General features: G+C 25.6%; 4 protein-coding genes across 4 annotated transcripts; 3 read left to right on the top strand and 1 right to left on the bottom strand.

The window, feature by feature from the left end:
- Positions 1-515: 515 nt before the first annotated feature.
- Positions 516-2,390, top strand: LOC126908564 (enoyl-[acyl-carrier-protein] reductase, mitochondrial). Its single transcript, XM_050690743.1, has 4 exons — positions 516-816; positions 1,064-1,297; positions 1,519-1,799; positions 1,864-2,390. The coding sequence occupies exons 1-4, from the start codon at positions 637-639 to the stop codon at positions 2,267-2,269; spliced, it is 1,101 nt and encodes a 366-aa protein (XP_050546700.1). The 5' UTR covers positions 516-636; the 3' UTR covers positions 2,270-2,390.
- A 1,782-nt stretch (positions 2,391-4,172) lies between these two features.
- On the top strand, positions 4,173-6,695 carry LOC126908565 (eukaryotic translation initiation factor 2 subunit 1). Its single transcript, XM_050690745.1, has 6 exons — positions 4,173-4,329; positions 4,408-4,651; positions 4,710-4,938; positions 4,996-5,228; positions 5,504-5,619; positions 6,444-6,695. Exons 2-6 carry the CDS (start codon positions 4,414-4,416, stop codon positions 6,612-6,614), a joined length of 987 nt encoding a protein of 328 aa, XP_050546702.1. The 5' UTR covers positions 4,173-4,329; positions 4,408-4,413; the 3' UTR covers positions 6,615-6,695.
- A 6,383-nt stretch (positions 6,696-13,078) lies between these two features.
- Positions 13,079-14,608, top strand: LOC126908567 (alpha-crystallin A chain-like). The gene is made up of 3 exons (XM_050690747.1): positions 13,079-13,254; positions 13,456-13,896; positions 14,277-14,608. The coding sequence occupies exons 2-3, from the start codon at positions 13,456-13,458 to the stop codon at positions 14,388-14,390; spliced, it is 555 nt and encodes a 184-aa protein (XP_050546704.1). The 5' UTR covers positions 13,079-13,254; the 3' UTR covers positions 14,391-14,608.
- A 1,091-nt stretch (positions 14,609-15,699) lies between these two features.
- Positions 15,700-16,933, bottom strand: LOC126908566 (alpha-crystallin A chain-like). Its single transcript, XM_050690746.1, has 3 exons — positions 16,754-16,933; positions 16,058-16,498; positions 15,700-15,993 (listed from the first exon to the last, which is right to left on the bottom strand). The coding sequence occupies exons 2-3, from the start codon at positions 16,496-16,498 to the stop codon at positions 15,880-15,882; spliced, it is 555 nt and encodes a 184-aa protein (XP_050546703.1). The 5' UTR covers positions 16,754-16,933; the 3' UTR covers positions 15,700-15,879.
- Positions 16,934-20,569: the final 3,636 nt, after the last annotated feature.

Below are 20,569 nucleotides of genomic sequence, written 5' to 3'. Positions count from 1 at the left end.
TAAAAATATCTCCAAATTAACCAATATCTATTAATAAATATTTTTAAAAGTTGCAAATTTATGTTAATCTGGATACTTTTTACAGGTCTAATACTTATTATAATACTGCGATATATAGTAGTGACTATCTCAGGATTTTTTCTTAGGGAGCTATGCATAAGACATTTTTTTACTCTCTACTCCAAAATATATCTTTACTATGGTTCTATCATCCATATCTTCCGTTAATAATGCTTATGATATGCTGGCTTTAGATATGATCGACGTATGTGACGACACATTGCGCCCCAGTAAGCAAAATATATTTTCTGTTATAAGATAAAAACGTTTTGTTTTTTCCCTAGTAGCTTTAAAAGAAAACGTTATCTTTTTATGGAGTTCCAATATTATTCTTGTACAGGTCAATCAATGAAAGTTCTACAGCTGGCATTGATTTTGGTTTTATTATAACCGCAATTCCTATCATGTATTATATAGGCAACACAATAAACTACACTGTGATAATATCTTATCAGTATATTTTTTATATGAACATGCCGAAGTATGATATAATGACTACTTAAAAATTTTCGTAGTTCTTTTAAGTGAAAATAACTCAATAAACTTTTATTTCTGTTGTTCATTATATGTCTAACCATGTATCTTAAACTTAGGTCTGTTCTTAATAAGGCTACTTTACTTGTCGATAGTGAACTATTTGGTACGATAAACCGCAATATGAATACTCGTAGAATTGTGTTTGAAGAATTTGGAGATCCTGTTAAAGTCACAAAACTTGTTGATGATAAACTACCTGATTCAATCGCTCAGGAGGAAGTGAGTCCAAAATATTTTGAATGTCCAAGTTAGAATAAAAGACGATAAATTCTTCCATATTATTTTTATATGGACATATTTTAAATAATTTAAAAATAAATAAAAGATTATTGCAAATATTGTATAAATTTGATATTTCTATTGTTCTCATTGTTACAAACAATGAGAATAATAGAAACCTGTTTCCTGACTTACTGAACACCCTGTATATATTTTTCATGTATTCTAAAATAATTATAATTGTTAGGTAATTGTAAAAATGTTATTAGCACCTGTAAATCCTGCTGATATCAATACAATACAAGGTGTATACCCTATAAAACCTAAACTTCCTAGTAGTCCAGGAAATGAAGGAGTTGGAGAAGTAATTTCAGTTGGATCTAATGTTACAAATGTTGTTCCTGGTGATCGAGTTGTACCCTTACAAACAAATGGTACTTGGCAATCGGCTATTATTGTAAACTCTTCTAATCTTATAAAAGTTAGTCAAATATTTTTGTACACTTTTTAAAAATCATATCTTCAATCTTGATAATACATGGGTAACATAATAATAATACATTTTTATTATGTTATATATATATATATATATATAATTATATAAGGTTGCTATCATTTATATATATTTAAAAATACTTTTTTTTTGCAATGATTTAACCATGGAAACCTTTCCATTTATTTTAATTTAATACCTTTTTTTAGGTTGATAAGGATATAGATTTACATACAATTAGTGGTATTAAATCTAATCCATCTACAGCTTATCGCATGCTTAAAGATTTTGTTTCATTAAATGAAGATGATGTTGTAATACAAAATGGAGCAAATAGTGCATGTGGACAAAATGTTATACAATTAGCACATTATTTCAAATATAAAAATGTTAATATTATACGTTCAAGACCTCAACCTGACTTAGAAAATCTAAAAAATCATTTAAAATCATTAGGTGCTACTTATGTTTTTACAGAAGAAGAGTTAAGGTATTATATTTTTTAATGCCTATCTTTGATTAAATATATCTAATCAAAAAGGTATGTTATACAGGGTAACAAATATTTTTAAAGATGGAACCTTACCTAAACCAAGACTAGCACTAAATAGTGTTGGGGGTAAAAGTGCAACTGAGATTTTACGTAGTTTAGATAATGGTGGTATTATGGTTACATATGGAGGAATGTCTCGCGAACCTGTGGCTATACCTACTAGTTTGTTTATATTCAAAGATATTCAGTTAAAAGGTTTTTGGATGACTAGATGGAGTAAACAAAATATAGGTTCTGCGGAACAACAACAAATGTATCATGAGCTCTCCCAATTAATGAAAAATGGTTATTTGGTTGCTCCAACAAACAAGACAGTACCATTAGGATCTTTTAAACAAGTTTTACAAAATTCTGTATCTACCAAAGGTTTTACTGGAGTTAAATACTTTTTGGATTTACAAAAATAAAATATTTCAATTTGTATTAATTATAATGGTGTTATGTAAATATTTATTTTTGTTGTACTTTACAAAGTTTAAATGTTCAAATATTTAATTCATTAATAATAAAATATTATTCATTGAGTAATTTTTATTAGATGTCATTCTTACTATTTTATACTATACAAAATATTAATTTTAAGTAATTTTATTTGTAGATCAAATCTAATGTGTGATATTTATAATTTAAAACATTGAAATCTTAATAGATTCTCTCTTAAATGAAAATTACAATTCTAATATTAAATAGTCATCCTAATATTTTTAACTACTATAAAATTAATCACTGATAATGTGAGCGTAGATAGTAATTAGTGTTTACGCTCAATAAAGTTAATTACTTTCTGGATTGTTGGCATAAGGTGGTTGAAAGAACTTTTAAATAAAATCTTATTAGAAGGAAATGAATGAAGGAATAGTATTGTGGTGTCGATATTTAAAGGTAAAGGAGACATACAAGAGTGTGAAAATATAGAGGCATAAAGCTTATGAGTCATAGTATGAAAATTTGGGAAAAGGTAATAGATAAGAGAATAAAAAATGAGACATCGGTATCTAAAAACCAGTTTGGATTTATGCCTGGTATGTCAACAATGGAGCCAGTATTTTGTGTGAGGCAACTAATAGAAAAGTTTAGGGAAAGGAAGAAAAAGCTGTGTATGGTATTTATAGATTTGGAGAAAGCGTACAATAGAGTACTAGAGAGGTTTTAAAGTGGGAATTAATGAGAAAAGGAGTCCCAAAAAAGTACTTTAATATAATAGAGGATATGTATGATGACATTTGTACTAGAGTAAAAAATGCAGGAGGAGTAACAGAAGGTTTTAAGGTAAGGGTAAGAGTGCACCATGGTTCTGCCTTAAGCCCTTACTTATTCTCTATAGTGATGGATGAAATTACTAGAGAAATATAAAGTGAGGTACCGTGGTGCATGTTGTTGATATAGTGTTAATAGGAGAAAATAGGGAAAAAATTAATCAAAGGCAAGAGATGTGGAGATCAGCTCTTGAAAAAAAGGGTTTAAGAATAAGTAGGAGTAAAACAGAATATATAGAAATGGAGAGAAGCGTCTGGCGTCTTGTGCAATAAAAGAATTCCAATGAGGCTGAAAGGTAAATTCTACAAGACTGTAATGAGACCAGCTATGATGTATGGTTCAGAGTATTGGGCGGTTAATAAGAAAGTAGAGCAGAGAATGAGTGTAGCAGAGATGAGAATGCTTAGATGGATGAGTGGAGTGACTAGAGAAGATAAGATAAGAAATGAACATATTAGAGGGAGTATAGGTGTAGCTTCAATCGTGGATAAGATGAGAGAAAATAGACTTAGATGGTTTGATCATGTTATAAGAAGAGAAGAATCGAAAGCCGTCAGAACAGTTTTAGAAATGAATGTTGAAGGAGGAAAAGGTAGAGGAAGACCAAAAAAGAGATGGAGAGATTTTATTAAATGTGATATGAGGACATCTGATGTGAGCGTAGAGGATGTGGGAAATCGTGTCAAGTGGAAGTTTAGGATGAGGTTGGCTGACCCCAAGTAGTTGGGATTAAGGCGAGGAAGAAGAAGACTTTCTAGATTGTATCAAAAATAGTATTTTTGTTTATAAAAACTAATAAATTTTTAATTCCAGAACTCGTGTCATTACTATCTAATAATTTTCTATAAGTTGTGAAGAACCGTAAATTACTATAATGCTACATTGTGTAAAAATATTAGGTTTTAAATTACACTAGTCCACGTTATTTATTACATATCATGGAACATCTAAACACATATGATCACGTGATTGATAATAGCCTGGTTCAAAAAGTTAGGTTATGATTTTATAAGTTAGTACTTTCTTAAATATTTAGTTTTGATCGTGTAGCATTGTATTACCCTTTTTTTTTGACATTTAAAAAAATATTTAATTAATACTAATTGAAAATTTTAAGTTTTATTATTAATAATTGTATGTCTTTATAAGTATAAAGTAATTCCCATAAAATTTAATTTTGTTGTTTTTATCTTGTATCAATTAACTCAAAGTAATTTTTTAAGTTTTATTAGAGAAGAATTTTCTTGAAACTATTTACCTTAATACTTTTTAATAATTTTGAATTTAGGTCAATATGCCTCTGTCGTGTCGCTTTTACGCAGAGCGTTATCCTGAAATTGATGATGTAGTCATGGTCAATGTACGCAGTATTGAAGAAATGGGGGCATATGTGCACCTTTTAGAATATAACAATATTGAAGGTATGATATTGTTATCGGAATTGTCTAGGCGACGTATAAGATCTATTAACAAACTCATTCGTATCGGCAAGACTGAGCCTGTTGTTGTCATTCGTGTAGATAAAGAAAAAGGTAGAAGACATTTTTTATATTTTATATTTAGTTTTAATTTTAAGATTTTGCAAATTAGGTTATATTGATTTAAGTAAGAGAAGAGTATCACCCGAAGACATAGAAAAATGTACAGAAAGATTTGCCAAAGCTAAAGCTGTTAATTCTATTTTAAGACATGTTGCTGAACTTTTAAATTTTGAATCAGATACTCAATTTGAAGAACTTTATCACAAAACTGCTTGGTTTTATGAGGAAAGAACTAAAAAGAAGTCTTCTGCTTATGATTTTTTTAAGCAAGCTGTACAGTAAGTTATTTATATGGTTTAAATGGTAACTAATATATTAAGGTTTAATATTTTTAGAGATCCCTCAATTTTGGCAGAATGTGGTCTAGATGAAAATACTCAAAATGTTTTATTGAACAACATAAAACGTAAATTAACTTCTCAAGCTGTTAAAATTAGAGCCGATATTGAAGTAGCATGTTATGGATATGAAGGAATTGATGCAGTAAAAACTGCTTTAAAAGCAGGTTTAGCATGCTCGACTGAAGACCTTCCTATTAAAATTAATCTTATTGCTCCTCCATTGTATGGTAAATAATTTTCTTCAGTTATTTTATATTTTGTTAATGTGTATTTATATAGGGCTAATATATATTATTAAGGGTCAAACTTTAATTCTAATTTGTTCCTCAACATTTTAAAAAAATTTTTATAAAATAATATTTACATTGTGTGTGTTACATATAGTTGTCGAGTAAGTAAGGAAAATGATTTCTATTGTTTTCATTGTGACCTGCTTCCTTACTTTTTAAACACTCTATAATTAACTTTTCAGTATATAATTATTGTCTTATAACTATTTTAGTCATGACAACTGCCACACCTGAGAAAACTGATGGTTTAAAAGCCTTACAAACAGCAATTGAAGCTATTGATAAGACAATACAAGAACTTGGAGGTGTTTTCAAAATACAAATGCCGGTTAGTTATGTTATGTAAATATTTACTATTCTTATTAGTTAAATATTGACATTAAACTTAGAGATTCTTTATTTACTATATAAATATGTTTTTAAGATATATTATTATATGATTGGTTTTTAAAAATAGTGTATTTAATCTCTCTGTGTATGTATTTCAGATATAATAAATTTTTAGGGTGGATGCTGGTAATATTTAGCAGCAATATAATTTAAATTGTTATTTAATTTTCCTATAGAACAAGAATAAATATAAATGTGTATCAAACTAATTTAGATCCTAAAATTTTAATTTTATGCAATATATTTTATAATTGAAAAGATTTGTTTAGAATGGTATATTTTATAAAAGTCCGAGCTTTGAACCCAAATTTTTATCTTGGTAAAGAAATATATATATAAATATTTTACTTTGTGTTTATGCAATATCAGATTTGGAATTTTTTTCATATAAGGTAGTTTATAATGCTATGTTTTGGAATTCATTTGGATATTACTTTGATGTTTAGTATTTTGGATAATTTGGGTCCAAGGCCCTGATAAAAATTGGTCATGGTGGATAATTTTTTTATTAATAAATAATAACTTATTAAAATTGTTTATTAAGAAAGGATAATTAGCTATTGATAAGTTTTTTTGTGTTAATTACTAGTTTTATTAAGTACAAAAACTATTATAAGCTTTTAATATTTTTAGTTGGAGAACTAAATAAAACTTTATTATAGAATAATCAAACCTTATTTCTATAAGTTAAACATCAATCACATCTAAATATAGCTTTTGTTTAATTTATCCTGTTACATATCAAAATACTTTTTGTTTCAGCCCAAAGTTGTTACAGCCAGCGATGAAGCAGATTTGGTTAGACAAATGGAAAAAGCTGAATTGGAAAATGCTGAGGTTGCTGGTGATGATGATGAAGAAGATGAAGAAGGAATGCAAAATGGAAATGTAGATGGTGAAAATGATGATGAAGTGGATGATGAAGAAGAATAAATTAATCATAAAAATTAATATTGATTTCACAATACTTGGTTATATATACTTTTAATATATTTCCTTTAGGATTTCTTAATATTTATTTTTATTTCAATTTTTGCCTAAATAGATCTTAAATTGATGAAATTATGATATAATTTGTGTCTACTCAAATTTAAAACTTTATTAAATAAACTATCTATCATTAAACACAAAATATAAAGTAATGGTACATACTTTAATTCTAATTGATGGACATATCTTTTATTAGTTAAATGTAATGATACCAATGATTTTACCTAACAAAAATACGTGATATTTCTTAATCTAGTTAAATCCCTAAAATTTGTAATTTTGGTTTAAAAAGAAAAATGTACTTTTAAGCTACTAAAACACAGATGTGTTTTTAATTTATATAAAATGTAACCTTGACCATTTTGTCCTATAAAAATGCTGCAAGATCCAAATCAAAAAAAATGTTTTGTCCAGAATTTGAAATACATATTTTTAGCTTTACACAGCAGCATTGAACACTATTTTTCATACAATTTGAGATTGACTGAACATCAGTGATCTTAGGTTTTATAGATCATTTAAGTTATTGTATAAATATCTGTTCCCTTAGGGATTACTGTTTACGTTAGTATAAAAATTTACATTTTAAATTCATTATTTACTCTTCCCTACATGTTTTTACAAATTTTATTAGAGGAATGGATAAAAAACGTTTCAAATATAACCATACAAATTTTGGATTATAATATTTTATTAGAAATTAAATAATACACATGCTTAAACACTAAGTACTTCTATATCTATATCTTAAATGTCACAGTCATTATATTTTCTTAAAAAATAAGATAACTAAAATCTTATTACTTTAGGTTTTAATAAAAATCTTAATAGGATTACATGTATCAAAAATCTTAGGAATTATTGAATTTAAACAGAATAAAAATTTAAGATTCCATTTTTTCAGAACTATCTTTCTCTTTTTTGTCAGACACCTTGATGCTTGGTTGATTAGTATGAACTATTGGAACTGATCTTGCCTCCTTGTTNAAAGAGTTAATTTTTTGTTAAAAAGTTGTCATTTTGAACCTCCCCTGTGGGCTGGTAAAAGGTCAAATTTATAAAAAAATATATACCAAATAATAGGTAACGACATTAAGCATCTACAAAAAAAAATTTACTGATCCATACATTTTCCAAAAAGTTATAGCATTACTAAGTTAAAAATATAAAAAAGAATTATTATAAAAAATTTTTTATTAACTTTAATGTCTATTTTCACCACGAAGACAAGTTCAGAGGTCAAAGTTTTTTATGTTGAAATAACCGTAATATAACTATATCTATATTTTAAACGTCTATAAATAACGACCGGATTAACATGGCAACTTGAAATTTTATATTTTATCTAAGCAATTTACTAGAATTGAGTTTTCATAATTATTTTAACATTGTGAGTACATTTTAAAATGGGACTTTTGAGCGCCTAAAATTCGATTACAGACCACTGTGTAGCGGTTTTATCGAAACAGTTAAACAGTTGAGTGAGTTCGCGGCGTTGTGCTACTCAAGGTCGTCAATGCGCGTGTATCGATAAAAACGTAATCGCCAGAAATCCACTTTTACCGTGTTTAAAAATACACCGAAGGTAAAAATATACTAGTCGCGAAGTGGATAGTATCTATATGACGGGTGGGAATTTCACTGCTGTCACCAGTGAACTAAAAGTTAAAAATATCATTAGTACGGGAAAGGTGAAGAAAATTTTACTGTCTCTTTTTAAAAAAAAAAATTCAAAATTTATGTAATTAATATAAAATGTCGGCAGTATTAATTAAATAAATCAGTTTAAGAGAATAAGAGGTGACAATGTATCAAGTGTTAGTCACTTTCCGTAAAACAGGTCGGTGTTCAGGAAGAATAAATATAGTGTAAAAAAACTAAAAAATGCGCTTTAAAAGCACATCGAACTAAAAAGTTAAAAATTATTTTAAACTTTTTAGTTCGATGTGCTTTAAAAACGTGTTTTTTTTTAGTTTTTTTAAACTATATTTATTTTTACTTTTTAGTTACATGTTATGATAATAGTTACTATCAATATCATGGTTGTAACGGGTAAAGGGGAATCAGGGTTCGATTTTGGAGTGGGAGTCTGAGAAACGGCTACCACATCCAAGGAAAGCAGCAGGCGCGTAAAGTGGTGGTAGTGACGAAAAATGACAATACGAGAATCATTTTCCGTAATCGGAATGAATACACTACATATCTATTAATGAAAATAAAGCGTATTAANAAGTTTTACAATTAATAATTGACAAATACTTATTATTAAAATTATAATAATAATATTATTTAAATTTTATGTATAAATTTTATAGTAATGTAAATTTTAAATTGCAGTAAATATATTAAGAGATGAATAGAATTTAAAGAGTTGTGCATTTATTTTTAGCGCCATTATAATGTAAAATTAATTTTTCAAGTATAAATTTTTGTCATTTATAACATTTAAGAATACTTTGCAAAAAAAAAAAAATACAATACAAAATATGAGTAATTAAAATGTTTAGGCATCAATTTTATCGTTTATGTATTTTATTTCATACAAAAAATTAAATAATTGTTAAATTTGATATGATTCAAAAGTTTTCCATCAAAATTTGTTTTTATCAATATTTAAAAAAATATAATTTTTTCCCTTACTGAATAAAATTCCTTACATTTATATTGAATCTAAATTTAATCCTTTGAAAATATAAGTGATTTAATATTTATATAAAAAAAACCCAACCCAGCACAAGGGGGTCGCGGTACAGTGGTGAAGTGGCATAGTTGGATCAAGTATAATAATATCTGACAATGATTAAAATCACTATCAAAATAAAACGCTTCGATGCAAATCTTTAGATAGTGTTTAATTTTAAAAAATTGGTGTATTATTCCAAAAGCTACATGATCTGCTAGTTCCTTATTAATATTCTGATTAAGATAAAGTATGTCGAATGAAAAAGGGATTATTAAAAAATATTATTTCTCATAAAAAAATTATGTTAATCCATACACTTTTCAATAAGTTATAGCATTATAAAGTTAAAAATGTAAAAAATAAAATCGAGAATTTTCACACAAAAATAGCATTCAGTAGCCATTTTCACCATGAAGACAAGTCCAGAGGTCAATTTTTTTTTTTTTAAATAAAAGTATATTACATTAGCTTTAATTTAAGATATATATAAAAGTGTCAAAATTTTCAAAAGTTAAGTTGAAAAAGTTAATTTTTTGTAAAAAAGTTGTCATTTTAAATCCTCCCCTGGGGACAGCTTAAGTGTCAGATTTACAAAAAATATATACCAAATGATAAGTAAAGACATCAAGCATCTATATAAAAAAAAATTATATTGATATGTTCATTTTTGAAAAAGTTACGGCAGTTTTTAGTAAAGAAAATTTCGAAAATTAGCGATTTTTAAATTTGTAATTTTTTTGGAGGTTTCCCCCATTTACGGGGAACGAGGGAAATTTTTTCAATTTTTAAGGGTAATGTCTTCGACTAGATACGATTTGTGATCTTTTGATGTATCGTTGAAAGAAATCCGTTTGGTGAGAGCTGAGAAAAAGTGGTAACAGACACAAAAAAAAAAAAACACATCATAGTAAAACCAATACCTTCTCAGCTTCGCATCGAAGCTAAAAGAAATTTTGTAAGACCACTCAAAAAAAAAAGTAAGTAATTATGAATAGGGTTGTATTTTTTTAAACTCCAGAATGGGTTTTATTTTTTCAAAAAAATTTTCCAAACAGGGAGTAAATATTCATTTAAATAATCATTGTATTCACTGATATTAAAAATATTAACAATGAACGGGAAACCTTTATACAAATAATTTCTTTACTATATCAATATATTATCCATTTATAAATTTTCCATTCTTTTATAAATTATAAATTTATTATATTTAAAAAACCTAAAATGGAAATCGCTTGATTTATTATTAATTATCTTATAAATCATAAGACAATTTATAACAATTGTAATTTTAATTTATCAAATTCATTAATATTTATTTAATTTATAGTAATACTTTTAAAATTGTATTAAGAATTATTTTAATAATTATAAATCAATCTATTATTATTATACATTTTTTGAACTTAATTAATTTAGATACTAATGAGCTATTATAAAATAAAACAAGTCTACAAGTTGTTTGTATTTATCGATAGCAATTTTTAATTGTTTATAATTTTTTAAAAATAAATATTTAATTGTAATAATATTGATTTTTTTAAAGTTAATGTTTCTGATATTACGTATAAGTTTTATGAAAAAAAGCAGTAATGAATATTAAGGGATAAATATTATTAATGAAATATGTTAATTTAACCACTAGTTGTGATTTTATGAGAATTAAAAATATGTATTAGTATGTAAAATGTATAATTTTTAAATATTTCTCATAGAGAACAAATCTAGACCACTTAAATTAAACTTTTAAAAAACAACTTTTAAACAAAACAATTTTTATTTAATCTAGTTTTAAGGATCATAAGATTTCTAATGTAATTTTAATGAACAAGCTAATATCGTATGCACAGAAGTATAAATACTTATAAAAATAAAGTTTTAAGATCATACCCAAATGTTTTTAGTTAATATCCTCGTCAAATTAGTTATCAAGTTATGTCTATGTTTTATTTTTTCCCCTTTTTTAGTAGATTTTCGTATACTAAATTATAATATTATGGGGTATATAGTACCTTGGATTTAGTTTCACTTTGGTTTTATATAAATAACTCTAAAATATAAAATTTTAATCAAGATTACATATATATGAATATGCGCAGCAAATAAAGGCAGTAATTCACTTTTCAGGATAAGGAAGATAAAAATTACTGTCTGATTACACGCTATATATTTCTCAATTTTCTAGGTATTTTCATAACGATTCAATTCAAATTACCAATATTTTGATAAAAGTTATTATAAAATAAGTAAAACCTAAATTCAAAAACCTTATAATCTCAAAATGTTTTTTTTTAATTACTGCTTTATTTAGTGTGCATAGCGATATGATCAATTTCGATGTTGAATTAATCAAAATCAACATTTTAAACAATTTTCATAATTTTAGCAGTTATTTAAGTAAGACCAAGGTACAACAAATTCTAGGGTACAACACTTATTATAAAGAAGGACGTTTATTTCTTAATCAGTGGTTAATCTAAGGTAACGACGCCGAGGACTAGCGCACACCTAGAACTATTAACATCTACTTAAAAAAAGTATTTTAAACAATAAAATAAAAATTGATTTTGACACTAGTAAACATTTTGCACCCTCCTTTTAAAAAATTGTGTATACGCTTTTGCAATAAAAATTCTCTAATTTTTCTTTTTGTATAACCAGTTTATTTTATTTTCAATTATTATTAAGAATAATTATTTTTTAGTAATGTAATAGAATTTATATCTCATTAAAAAAACTAGATTAATTGTAATTAATCTAGTTTTTTGTATTATTTTATAATACTTTCATTAATACATTGATATAAATATTTATGAAGTATAGTAAATTAAACAAATTATTTTATTGAGATGTATTTATTTGATATAATTAAAAATTAAATTTTGCTTATTCAAAAATAACTTAAATTTTTTNTAAACACTGATTCTAAATCTGGCTTTAGATTTTTTCAATTATATAAAGTTTTTGAGATATCCGTCAGGTTAAATCGTTTTTACAGATCAATAAATTTGAGTTTGCTGTGCTTTTTACAAAAAAAAAATCTGAGCTATCCACTGTCGTTCGTCGGTAAGCCCCCGCGACGTAGACACAAAAGTTTTAGACAAATTAATTAATGTTTTTTTTTTATAATTCGACGACGANAGTATAGTAAATTAAACAAATTATTTTATTGAGATGTATTTATTTGATATAATTAAAAATTAAATTTTGCTTATTCAAAAATAACTTAAATTTTTTTATACATTTTCAAATTAACCAACATTCAAAAATAAATATAGTCTGCATGTGCTCAAAAAAAAGTTGATTAACCTAAAATGATAAAGATTTTTAGGAACAAAAACTTCTAATATGCAATTAAATGTTTATTCTTTAGGTTCACCATTCTAAATATAAAATTTTGATTTAATATTATAGTCAACGACTCTTTTGTAATACTAACAATATGATAATATCTTCAAAATATATAATTTTTTAATAATTTTTACTTTGTTTTAAAAAAATCTAAGAGTTCTAATATTTAAATATAAATTATTGTAATTTAATCTAATATTTGAAATAATTACAATTCAAATAATCTTAAGAGTGTACGTTATTATAATACAAAATAAAAATTGTAATATAAAATAATTTTCGAGAAATTTCTAGATTTCTACTAGTTTGGGAACCCTAGTTTCTCGAATATTCGATGGCAAATATAAGAGCCGCGTTTTTTATTAATTGATATCAGTTTAACTGTTGTCGTGTTAACAGTAGTATACCTTTGTCGGTTACTTTCAATTTTTCAGCGGTTCTTAAGTGAAATTAAACTTTTTAATTATTGTTAAATATTTACTACTCTATCCTTTAATCTTAATTGTGACGTTTATCTTGTATTTTACAGTAAATCTTAAAATTTTAAAGGTAAGTATTTTGTTTAGACAATCTAAGGATGTTCATATACGTATACCATAAATGACTAATTTTAGCGATCTTAAACAATTCAGCAAAATTTTACTTAATGACTTTTAAATTACTAAACTTAATAAATTCTAAATTAAATAAAAATAGTAACTTCATGTACACTTAAATAGTTTAAATTATATTGACAAATAATATTTTCAGATGTCACTATTACCATATTTGTTGGAAGAATTTTCTCGTCCTACTGTTTATGATCAACATTTTGGTCTTGGACTTTTTGATGATGATATTATAGTGCCACGCCATGCTCTATATCGAGTTGTGCCATCAATGACCAGTAGGTACCAAAACCCATGGCGTCTAGTGGCTGCACCCGACAGTGGTCTGTCACGTATTCAAAATGACAAAAATGGGTTCAAGGTGAATTTGGATGTTCAACAGTTCAAACCAGATGAAGTGAATGTCAAAGTGGTTGATGATTATGTGGTCATCGATGGCAAACACGAGGAACGAAGTGACGAACATGGTTTCATATCTCGTCAATTTACAAGGCGTTACAAAATTCCAGAAAATGTTGACCCTAATGCTATAACTTCCACATTGTCTTCTGATGGTGTTCTCAGCATTGGTGCACCAAAAAAGGTAATATACATATTGATATATATTTAATGGATGTAATCTATTTCTTATTATATAAAATGATAGTAGTGAAAGAAGCTATAACACTTAAATATATATTATATATGATAGTACATAATGTCCTATTATATAGAAAATCAATTTAATAAATTATTTATTTTATGAATAGATTCAGTTTAAAATAATAATCATAATCTACTTATAATTTTTTGTTATTAATCAATTGCATAAATTATACAATATTTTTTGAATATTCCTACTTTCTTATAATGTTAGGTGTAATTTCATCAAATGTATGTCTTATCTCATTTATATCTAACATATACAAACCTCTATTTTCCTAGATTTAAAGTTCATATATTAATTTATTGTTATTTTTGTAGACTGTTCAAAATAACAAGGAGGAAAGATCAATTCCAATAGTTAATACTAATCAACCCAGTATCAAAGTATCAGATAAAAAAGAGAAAGAAGGTACTGAAAAAATGGAATCATAAAAAATGAATCTTTAGTTTGTATATAAGATAAAAATTTGTGTATTACTCCTTTTTTTTTTACTACAATTAATTTGTTGTATAATAGTACAATGTTCTATGTGTAATATAATTATTTATATTTAGAAATTTTTTCCTATTAATTAAATTCTATGGTGTTATCTTGTAATGTATGTTAAATTTAATAATGAAAATTTAATAAAAGACTGTTTTACACTAAATATGTTTATATTTTATATTTTGTCAACATTTTAAAATTGTATTAGTTTTTTAGTTAACACTAAGTTACAAATTAAAGTTGAATAATTCACATGGTTGTATTATTGTATAGAACATNTAAAAATTGTATTAGTTTTTTAGTTAACACTAAGTTACAAATTAAAGTTGAATAATTCACATGGTTGTATTATTGTATAGAACATGTAGTTATCTAACTGACACAGCATTAGGGTTATTAGTTTATTGAATATTTAAATTGTGATGATATTAAAACAGTAATCATAAAGTGAAATATTAATTTAAAATAAACTAAATTTGCTTATATCTGTGTCTAGGACATTTCGCCATCTGAATCTTGATATATAAACTTATTATTAACCCTTTTTTAAGAAATATTTATTTTAATGTAATTAACAAAAATCCCTTAAATTCAATATAATTTAAAAAATTATAAATAAATATATCAAGCATATTTGGAAACCACCAGTGTGTGCAGTCATTATTTCAAATTACTAATGTTTGATTTTTGAAAAATTTTTATTATTATATTCAATAAGTAACATAAATTTTTAAATATTTAATTAAGATTTTATTTGCCTATAGAGACCAAGCCATGTAAAAGTTTTTTCTTATCAAAGAGAACATTAAATAAGGTTTAATTTGGAAGAATTAACGTTTTCTCAGCTATACATCAGAGTTTACACATACCTACTACAACCCCTAATGTAACATATAGAGTGATTCATTATATAGGTCTAACAAATTATCTTCATTAACATTAGAGCTAAATATTAGTTCATTTGTTTAACATTATTTATTTTTTGTTAATCTACTTTATTTTACATAATTAGTTTTCTGTTTCTATTCTTATACCCTTTAGACGTAATGACATTCGACTTTCAAATTAAATTAAATTAAAAAAAACATCCAATGATCAAACCAATACTCAAATTATATTAACTAAAAAAATATTTTACACAAGTAATATTTAAATATTGCCATTAAAAAATGGAGCAATAGAATAATATAATATAATCACAATAAAAATTGTCTAGTCAATAAAAAGTAAAAAGTAAAAAAAAAAACAAAAATATATTGTTACTATTTATATATTTATTCTACTAAAATTAATCTTAAAAGTTACAGTCGTTATATTTTCTTAAAAAATAAGATAATAACTAAACTCTTATTACTTTAGGTTTTAATAAAAATCTTAATAGGATTACATGTATCAAAAATCTTAGGAATTATTGAATTTAAACAGAATAAAAATTTAAGATTCCATTTTTTCAGAACTATCTTTCTCTTTTTTGTCAGACACCTTGATGCTTGGTTGATTAGTATGAACTATTGGAACTGATCTTGCCTCCTTGTTATTTTCAATTGTCTATAAAATACACAATTAATTAGTAACAAATTTAATTTAATTTAAGTAAATCATTTCATCTTACCTTTTTTGGTGCACCAATGCTGAGAACACCATCAGAAGACAATGTGGAAGTTATAGCATTAGGGTCAACATTTTCTGGAATTTTGTAACGCCTTGTAAATTGACGAGATATGAAACCATGTTCGTCACTTCGTTCCTCGTGTTTGCCATCGATGACCACATAATCATCAACCACTTTGACATTCACTTCATCTGGTTTGAACTGTTGAACATCCAAATTCACCTTGAACCCATTTTTGTCATTTTGAATACGTGACAGACCACTGTCGGGTGCAGCCACTAGACGCCATGGGGAATGATATCTTCTGGTCATGGAAGGGACTGCATGTTGAAGAGAATGCCGTGGAACAACAATATCATCGTCCAAAAGTCCTAAGCCAAAGTACTGGTCGTGTAAAATGGGACGAGAAAATTCTTCCAATAAATATGGCAATAAAGACATCTAAACAAAACAACAAATTAATTTTTAAACAGAATTGCCATATTAATAAATTAAAAATTCTTTGTTAGAATAAAATTTTAACATGATTAAAATTTATTATAATTATTTATGTCGTTTTGAAATAACTTTGAAATTATTTTAAAACTAATATTACATTTTAACGTAAATATTTTAAAAAAGCTAATAAAAAAAAAAAAAGCATAATTATCCTTGAATGAAATAATGTGAATTAAAATTTAGAAGCCAAGAACATACCTTATCTTCTTTCAGTATAATTGACTACAACCAAATTATGCTTCTTGATTTAAAATTAAATCCAATACAATAAAAATATTTGATACACCAGTGAAGACAAAAATTTTTCGTTGTAAAAATTAATGAAAATCGAAGACACAATTATCTTAGATACTCCGTAGCGGCTTGACAAGAAATTAAACTGCGGTCGATTTGAATCCTTGCGCTTTTATTTATCAACGAATATTCGAGAATGCAGTGATTCTCAAAATGTGAATAACTAGAACCTTCTAGAATTTTCCAATATAAATGTTTTGTATAAGTTTTATAATAGTGCAAATTTTCAATTACAGTAACTATAATATAAATATATATATAAATACAAATTTGTGTACAAAAATATAATGAAATGAAATATTAGTTATGTAAAATATTAATGGATTATTTCATAGTTTGCTTAAATTTTGTTAAAAATAATGAAGTTCTGGTGGTTTTATCTGACGTACAACGTAGTGGAATTAAATATTATTCTAAATAATCATAACCAGAATCATATATTCAAATTTGATCTGAGATTAAAGGGAGGTGTAAAAATAATTATATCCAAAAAATAATTTTATATGTTTATTATTAAACATGAAAATTTAATTACTATTTGTATTCGTGGTTTATAACTAAATGTATATAGTAATGACTACTATAACAAATAACATTTTGAAACGACTTAATGATTGACAGATGCTAGTAATAAATATGAAATTAATGTAATAATTAATACAAAAAGTTCTCACAATAAATGACGTAAAATTACTTCGGAAAGAAGTTCACAAAGAAATATTAAGAAGCCATAGAAATATAAAAATAAAAAACCATAGAAATTCAAAAATCGAGAAACCATAGAAATTGAGAAGCCGCAGAAATGCAAAATTCGAGAAACCATAGAAATGTAAAAACTTTTTAGAAGACCTAGAAATATAAAATATAAGAAGCCATATAAATGCAAAATTTGAGAAACCATAGAAATGTAAAAACTTTTTAGAAGCCATAGAAATACAAAATATAAAGAAGCCATATAAATGCAAAAAATCAAGAAACTATAGAAATGTAAAAACTTTTTAGAAGCCATAGAAATATAAAATATAAGAAGCCATATAAATACAAAATTCGAGAAACCATAGAAATGTAAAAACTTTAAGAAACCATAACAAACATTTTTTTAATCGATTGTTTATTAGAAAATTTTTGTTATAATCCGATCATCAACCAAGTTTTAAATGATTATTTTTCAAGCATAAATTATCTACAGAGTTGCATTAAAGTGTATTATGATAGTGATGTAAATCACTATGAGATATTTATCTATACTGGAATCTATGATGCCGGATCTTTACTATACTGAATCCAGGCTGTAATGATTTATTTTTTATAACAAAATATATAATTTACTACACTTTGTGGGGAAGACTAGTTTTTGGTTTGAGGTGTGAATCTCTTCTTATCTCCTCTGATAACAATATTTATACATTATTTAATATATATAGTTAGACTCTTATACATATTATTTTTTAAGATTAGCTCAGAAAATGTTAAAAATATACCAGTGGAGCTTTTTTTATTTATCCTATCTGTAAGTATTTGTTTATAAATGTCTTTTCGAGCAAATGCTTGTGCGTTTGTATTTATTTATTTTTTTATTGACTCTAAACGTTGACATTCAATACACACAATAAGACCTATACAATGTCGGTAGGAACTACATGGGCAAGTACGTTATTGAAAATCTATAACTTTTAAGTTAAATAGATTTTGAAACCGTTAATGTCATATAGTAGGCGTCAATAAGTAACTCACTTATAGCAGAGATAGAAATTATAATTAACAATTAAATACGCTACAATAGGCATAGGAAATTCAATTCCGATTTCATTAAATAACTGGAGACACTTACTTTGTATTAGTTAAAAAGTAATTGTACGTATATTGACTTACCTTTCGGGTAAGTTTGGCTAGGACCTATTTTATTTTTGTACAATGAATACATTCACAAATCACGTTTCACAGCTATCAGATCGAACTATTATCCTGCGTACAAACGTTTGCAGTGACAATATAAACTTACGTGTTCCATTCATTAAATTGTTTATTATGTGTCACATGCTTATTGTTGGCGACTGGCATAGACTTGCCTTCAGACGCATTTATTTACCATTCAAAAAAGGAGGTTATTTTGGCAAAACTATGCTCTTTCATGGAACAATTTAACTTCTCATAAAAAATAGAGTGTTAATATTTAACTTTTAAAGCACCTATTTAGTAAAATCAAGACCATCCTTAAAGGAGATATAAGCCTTGGGCCTTACACTTTTTTATTAGATTAGGGCGTAATGCTTGACGTAAGTTTTTTCACTATAAACACAACCCTTGGCTTCAAAAATATTAAGGATGATTTTGAATAAAATTAATAAGATACACGTAGGTTATTTTGGTAATAATATGTGTAATAGCTGAAATAAGTTTGAATTATTTAATGGGACAATTGTATTGACAAAGTTTCCTAACGCCAAAATTGTTTTAAATGAAATTACAATTTCCTTTTGGTTTAGTATGTAAAAACAAACATTGCTTAAGTTTTCTATTTAATTTGCACTGATTTAATATTATGATTAATTGGCATATTTATGAATTTGCAATAGTAAGTACATTTTACTAATACTTTATATCGTCGCTTGAAATGAAAAACCTCCTACGTGCAAACAAAGACAATTTAAGATGCTGATATCCAAGTTTCAGAAAAAAATACTCTGTCTAGTAATAGGTATTTTATTTTTCTCATCAAGCGACGATATTAAATATATTTATCCACAAACAAATCGTGTAATTCACGGCAGTTATACAAATGTTACAAATAAATATAAAATTTGAGTAGATTCGCTTTTAATGTAAATTTGGCCTAATTTTAATTTTCTTATATATGTAAAAGTCGTGACACTACGAAATATACTTGAATTTTTTTAATATATGGTTCTGGTATGTTATTCTTTATGTAACCATATTCCTAATGAAACATTAATTATTTAGGTCATAGAAAGATGTTATCGATGAATATAATTATACTCCAATTTATAAGATTAATTAAAGAATTTTTGTACAAAGATTTAATATTATTATTTTTGTGTAAAAGTTCAACTGAAATTTGGTATGACAATGTTTGTCAATTATATTTTGAAATTAAAATAACTTATAAAGTTATGTTTATATGTTAGTTATATTTTAAAATATATTTGTTCAATTTTTAACATATCCATTTTGTTTAATGTCATTTCAATCAAAATAATATTATTAAAATACATAAACAATAGGTGTCATAATTAAAAATATATATCGTGCGAATAAAATTAGAGTTGTTTCATTGTGTTTTGATGGCGTCGCTGTATTTCATTATCAACGGTCAGTTTTTCTATGACTACGGTGCCATTGTCAGTTATTAGGATAATACTCAGTACTTTGAAAAAGTTCCGTTACGATCAGCATTCAGAAGAATAAAGAAAATATGACTGGTAAAAAAAAAATGTTTAAATTTAAAATAAAAAAATTGAAATGATTACAAATCTGTTATTTCTGATTTACTTACACTTTGCTTAAAAGTACTTAATTTACATTAAATATCATAACCATATATAAGGGATGGCTCGTTGAGATAATAGCCCCTTAAAAATTCTTAGGGGCTAATCTTAATATTTAAGTGCAAAATTTACAAATATTGTTTGCATAATATAAAAAAAAAAAAATCACATTAATATTGGTAGTTTGTTACTAATTAATGTTATCAACAACAAT

This window comes from Daktulosphaira vitifoliae, unplaced genomic scaffold (genome assembly GCF_025091365.1).
Source record: "Daktulosphaira vitifoliae isolate Bord-2020 unplaced genomic scaffold, ASM2509136v1 Scaffold_5, whole genome shotgun sequence".
NCBI classification, from domain to species: Eukaryota; Metazoa; Arthropoda; class Insecta; order Hemiptera; family Phylloxeridae; genus Daktulosphaira; species Daktulosphaira vitifoliae.
This window is presented reverse-complemented; position numbering and strand designations above follow the sequence as displayed.

Bases quoted from the DNA above. Each gene is read 5' to 3' on its own strand.
- LOC126908564 (XM_050690743.1), top strand. From the start codon at position 637: ATGTATCTTAAACTTAGGTCTGTTCTTAATAAGGCTACTTTACTTGTC. The intron at 817-1,063 runs GTGAGTCCAAAA...TATAATTGTTAG, and splicing joins ATTCAATCGCTCAGGAGGAA to GTAATTGTAAAAATGTTATT. The intron at 1,800-1,863 runs GTATTATATTTT...TATGTTATACAG, and splicing joins TTTACAGAAGAAGAGTTAAG to GGTAACAAATATTTTTAAAG.
- LOC126908565 (XM_050690745.1), top strand. From the start codon at position 4,414: ATGCCTCTGTCGTGTCGCTTTTACGCAGAGCGTTATCCTGAAATTGAT. The intron at 5,229-5,503 runs GTAAATAATTTT...TAACTATTTTAG, and splicing joins TATTGCTCCTCCATTGTATG to TCATGACAACTGCCACACCT. The intron at 5,620-6,443 runs GTTAGTTATGTT...TTTTTGTTTCAG, and splicing joins TTTTCAAAATACAAATGCCG to CCCAAAGTTGTTACAGCCAG.
- LOC126908567 (XM_050690747.1), top strand. From the start codon at position 13,456: ATGTCACTATTACCATATTTGTTGGAAGAATTTTCTCGTCCTACTGTT. The intron at 13,897-14,276 runs GTAATATACATA...TTATTTTTGTAG, and splicing joins GCATTGGTGCACCAAAAAAG to ACTGTTCAAAATAACAAGGA.
- LOC126908566 (XM_050690746.1), bottom strand. From the start codon at position 16,498: ATGTCTTTATTGCCATATTTATTGGAAGAATTTTCTCGTCCCATTTTA. The intron at 15,994-16,057 runs GTAAGATGAAAT...TGTATTTTATAG, and splicing joins GCATTGGTGCACCAAAAAAG to ACAATTGAAAATAACAAGGA.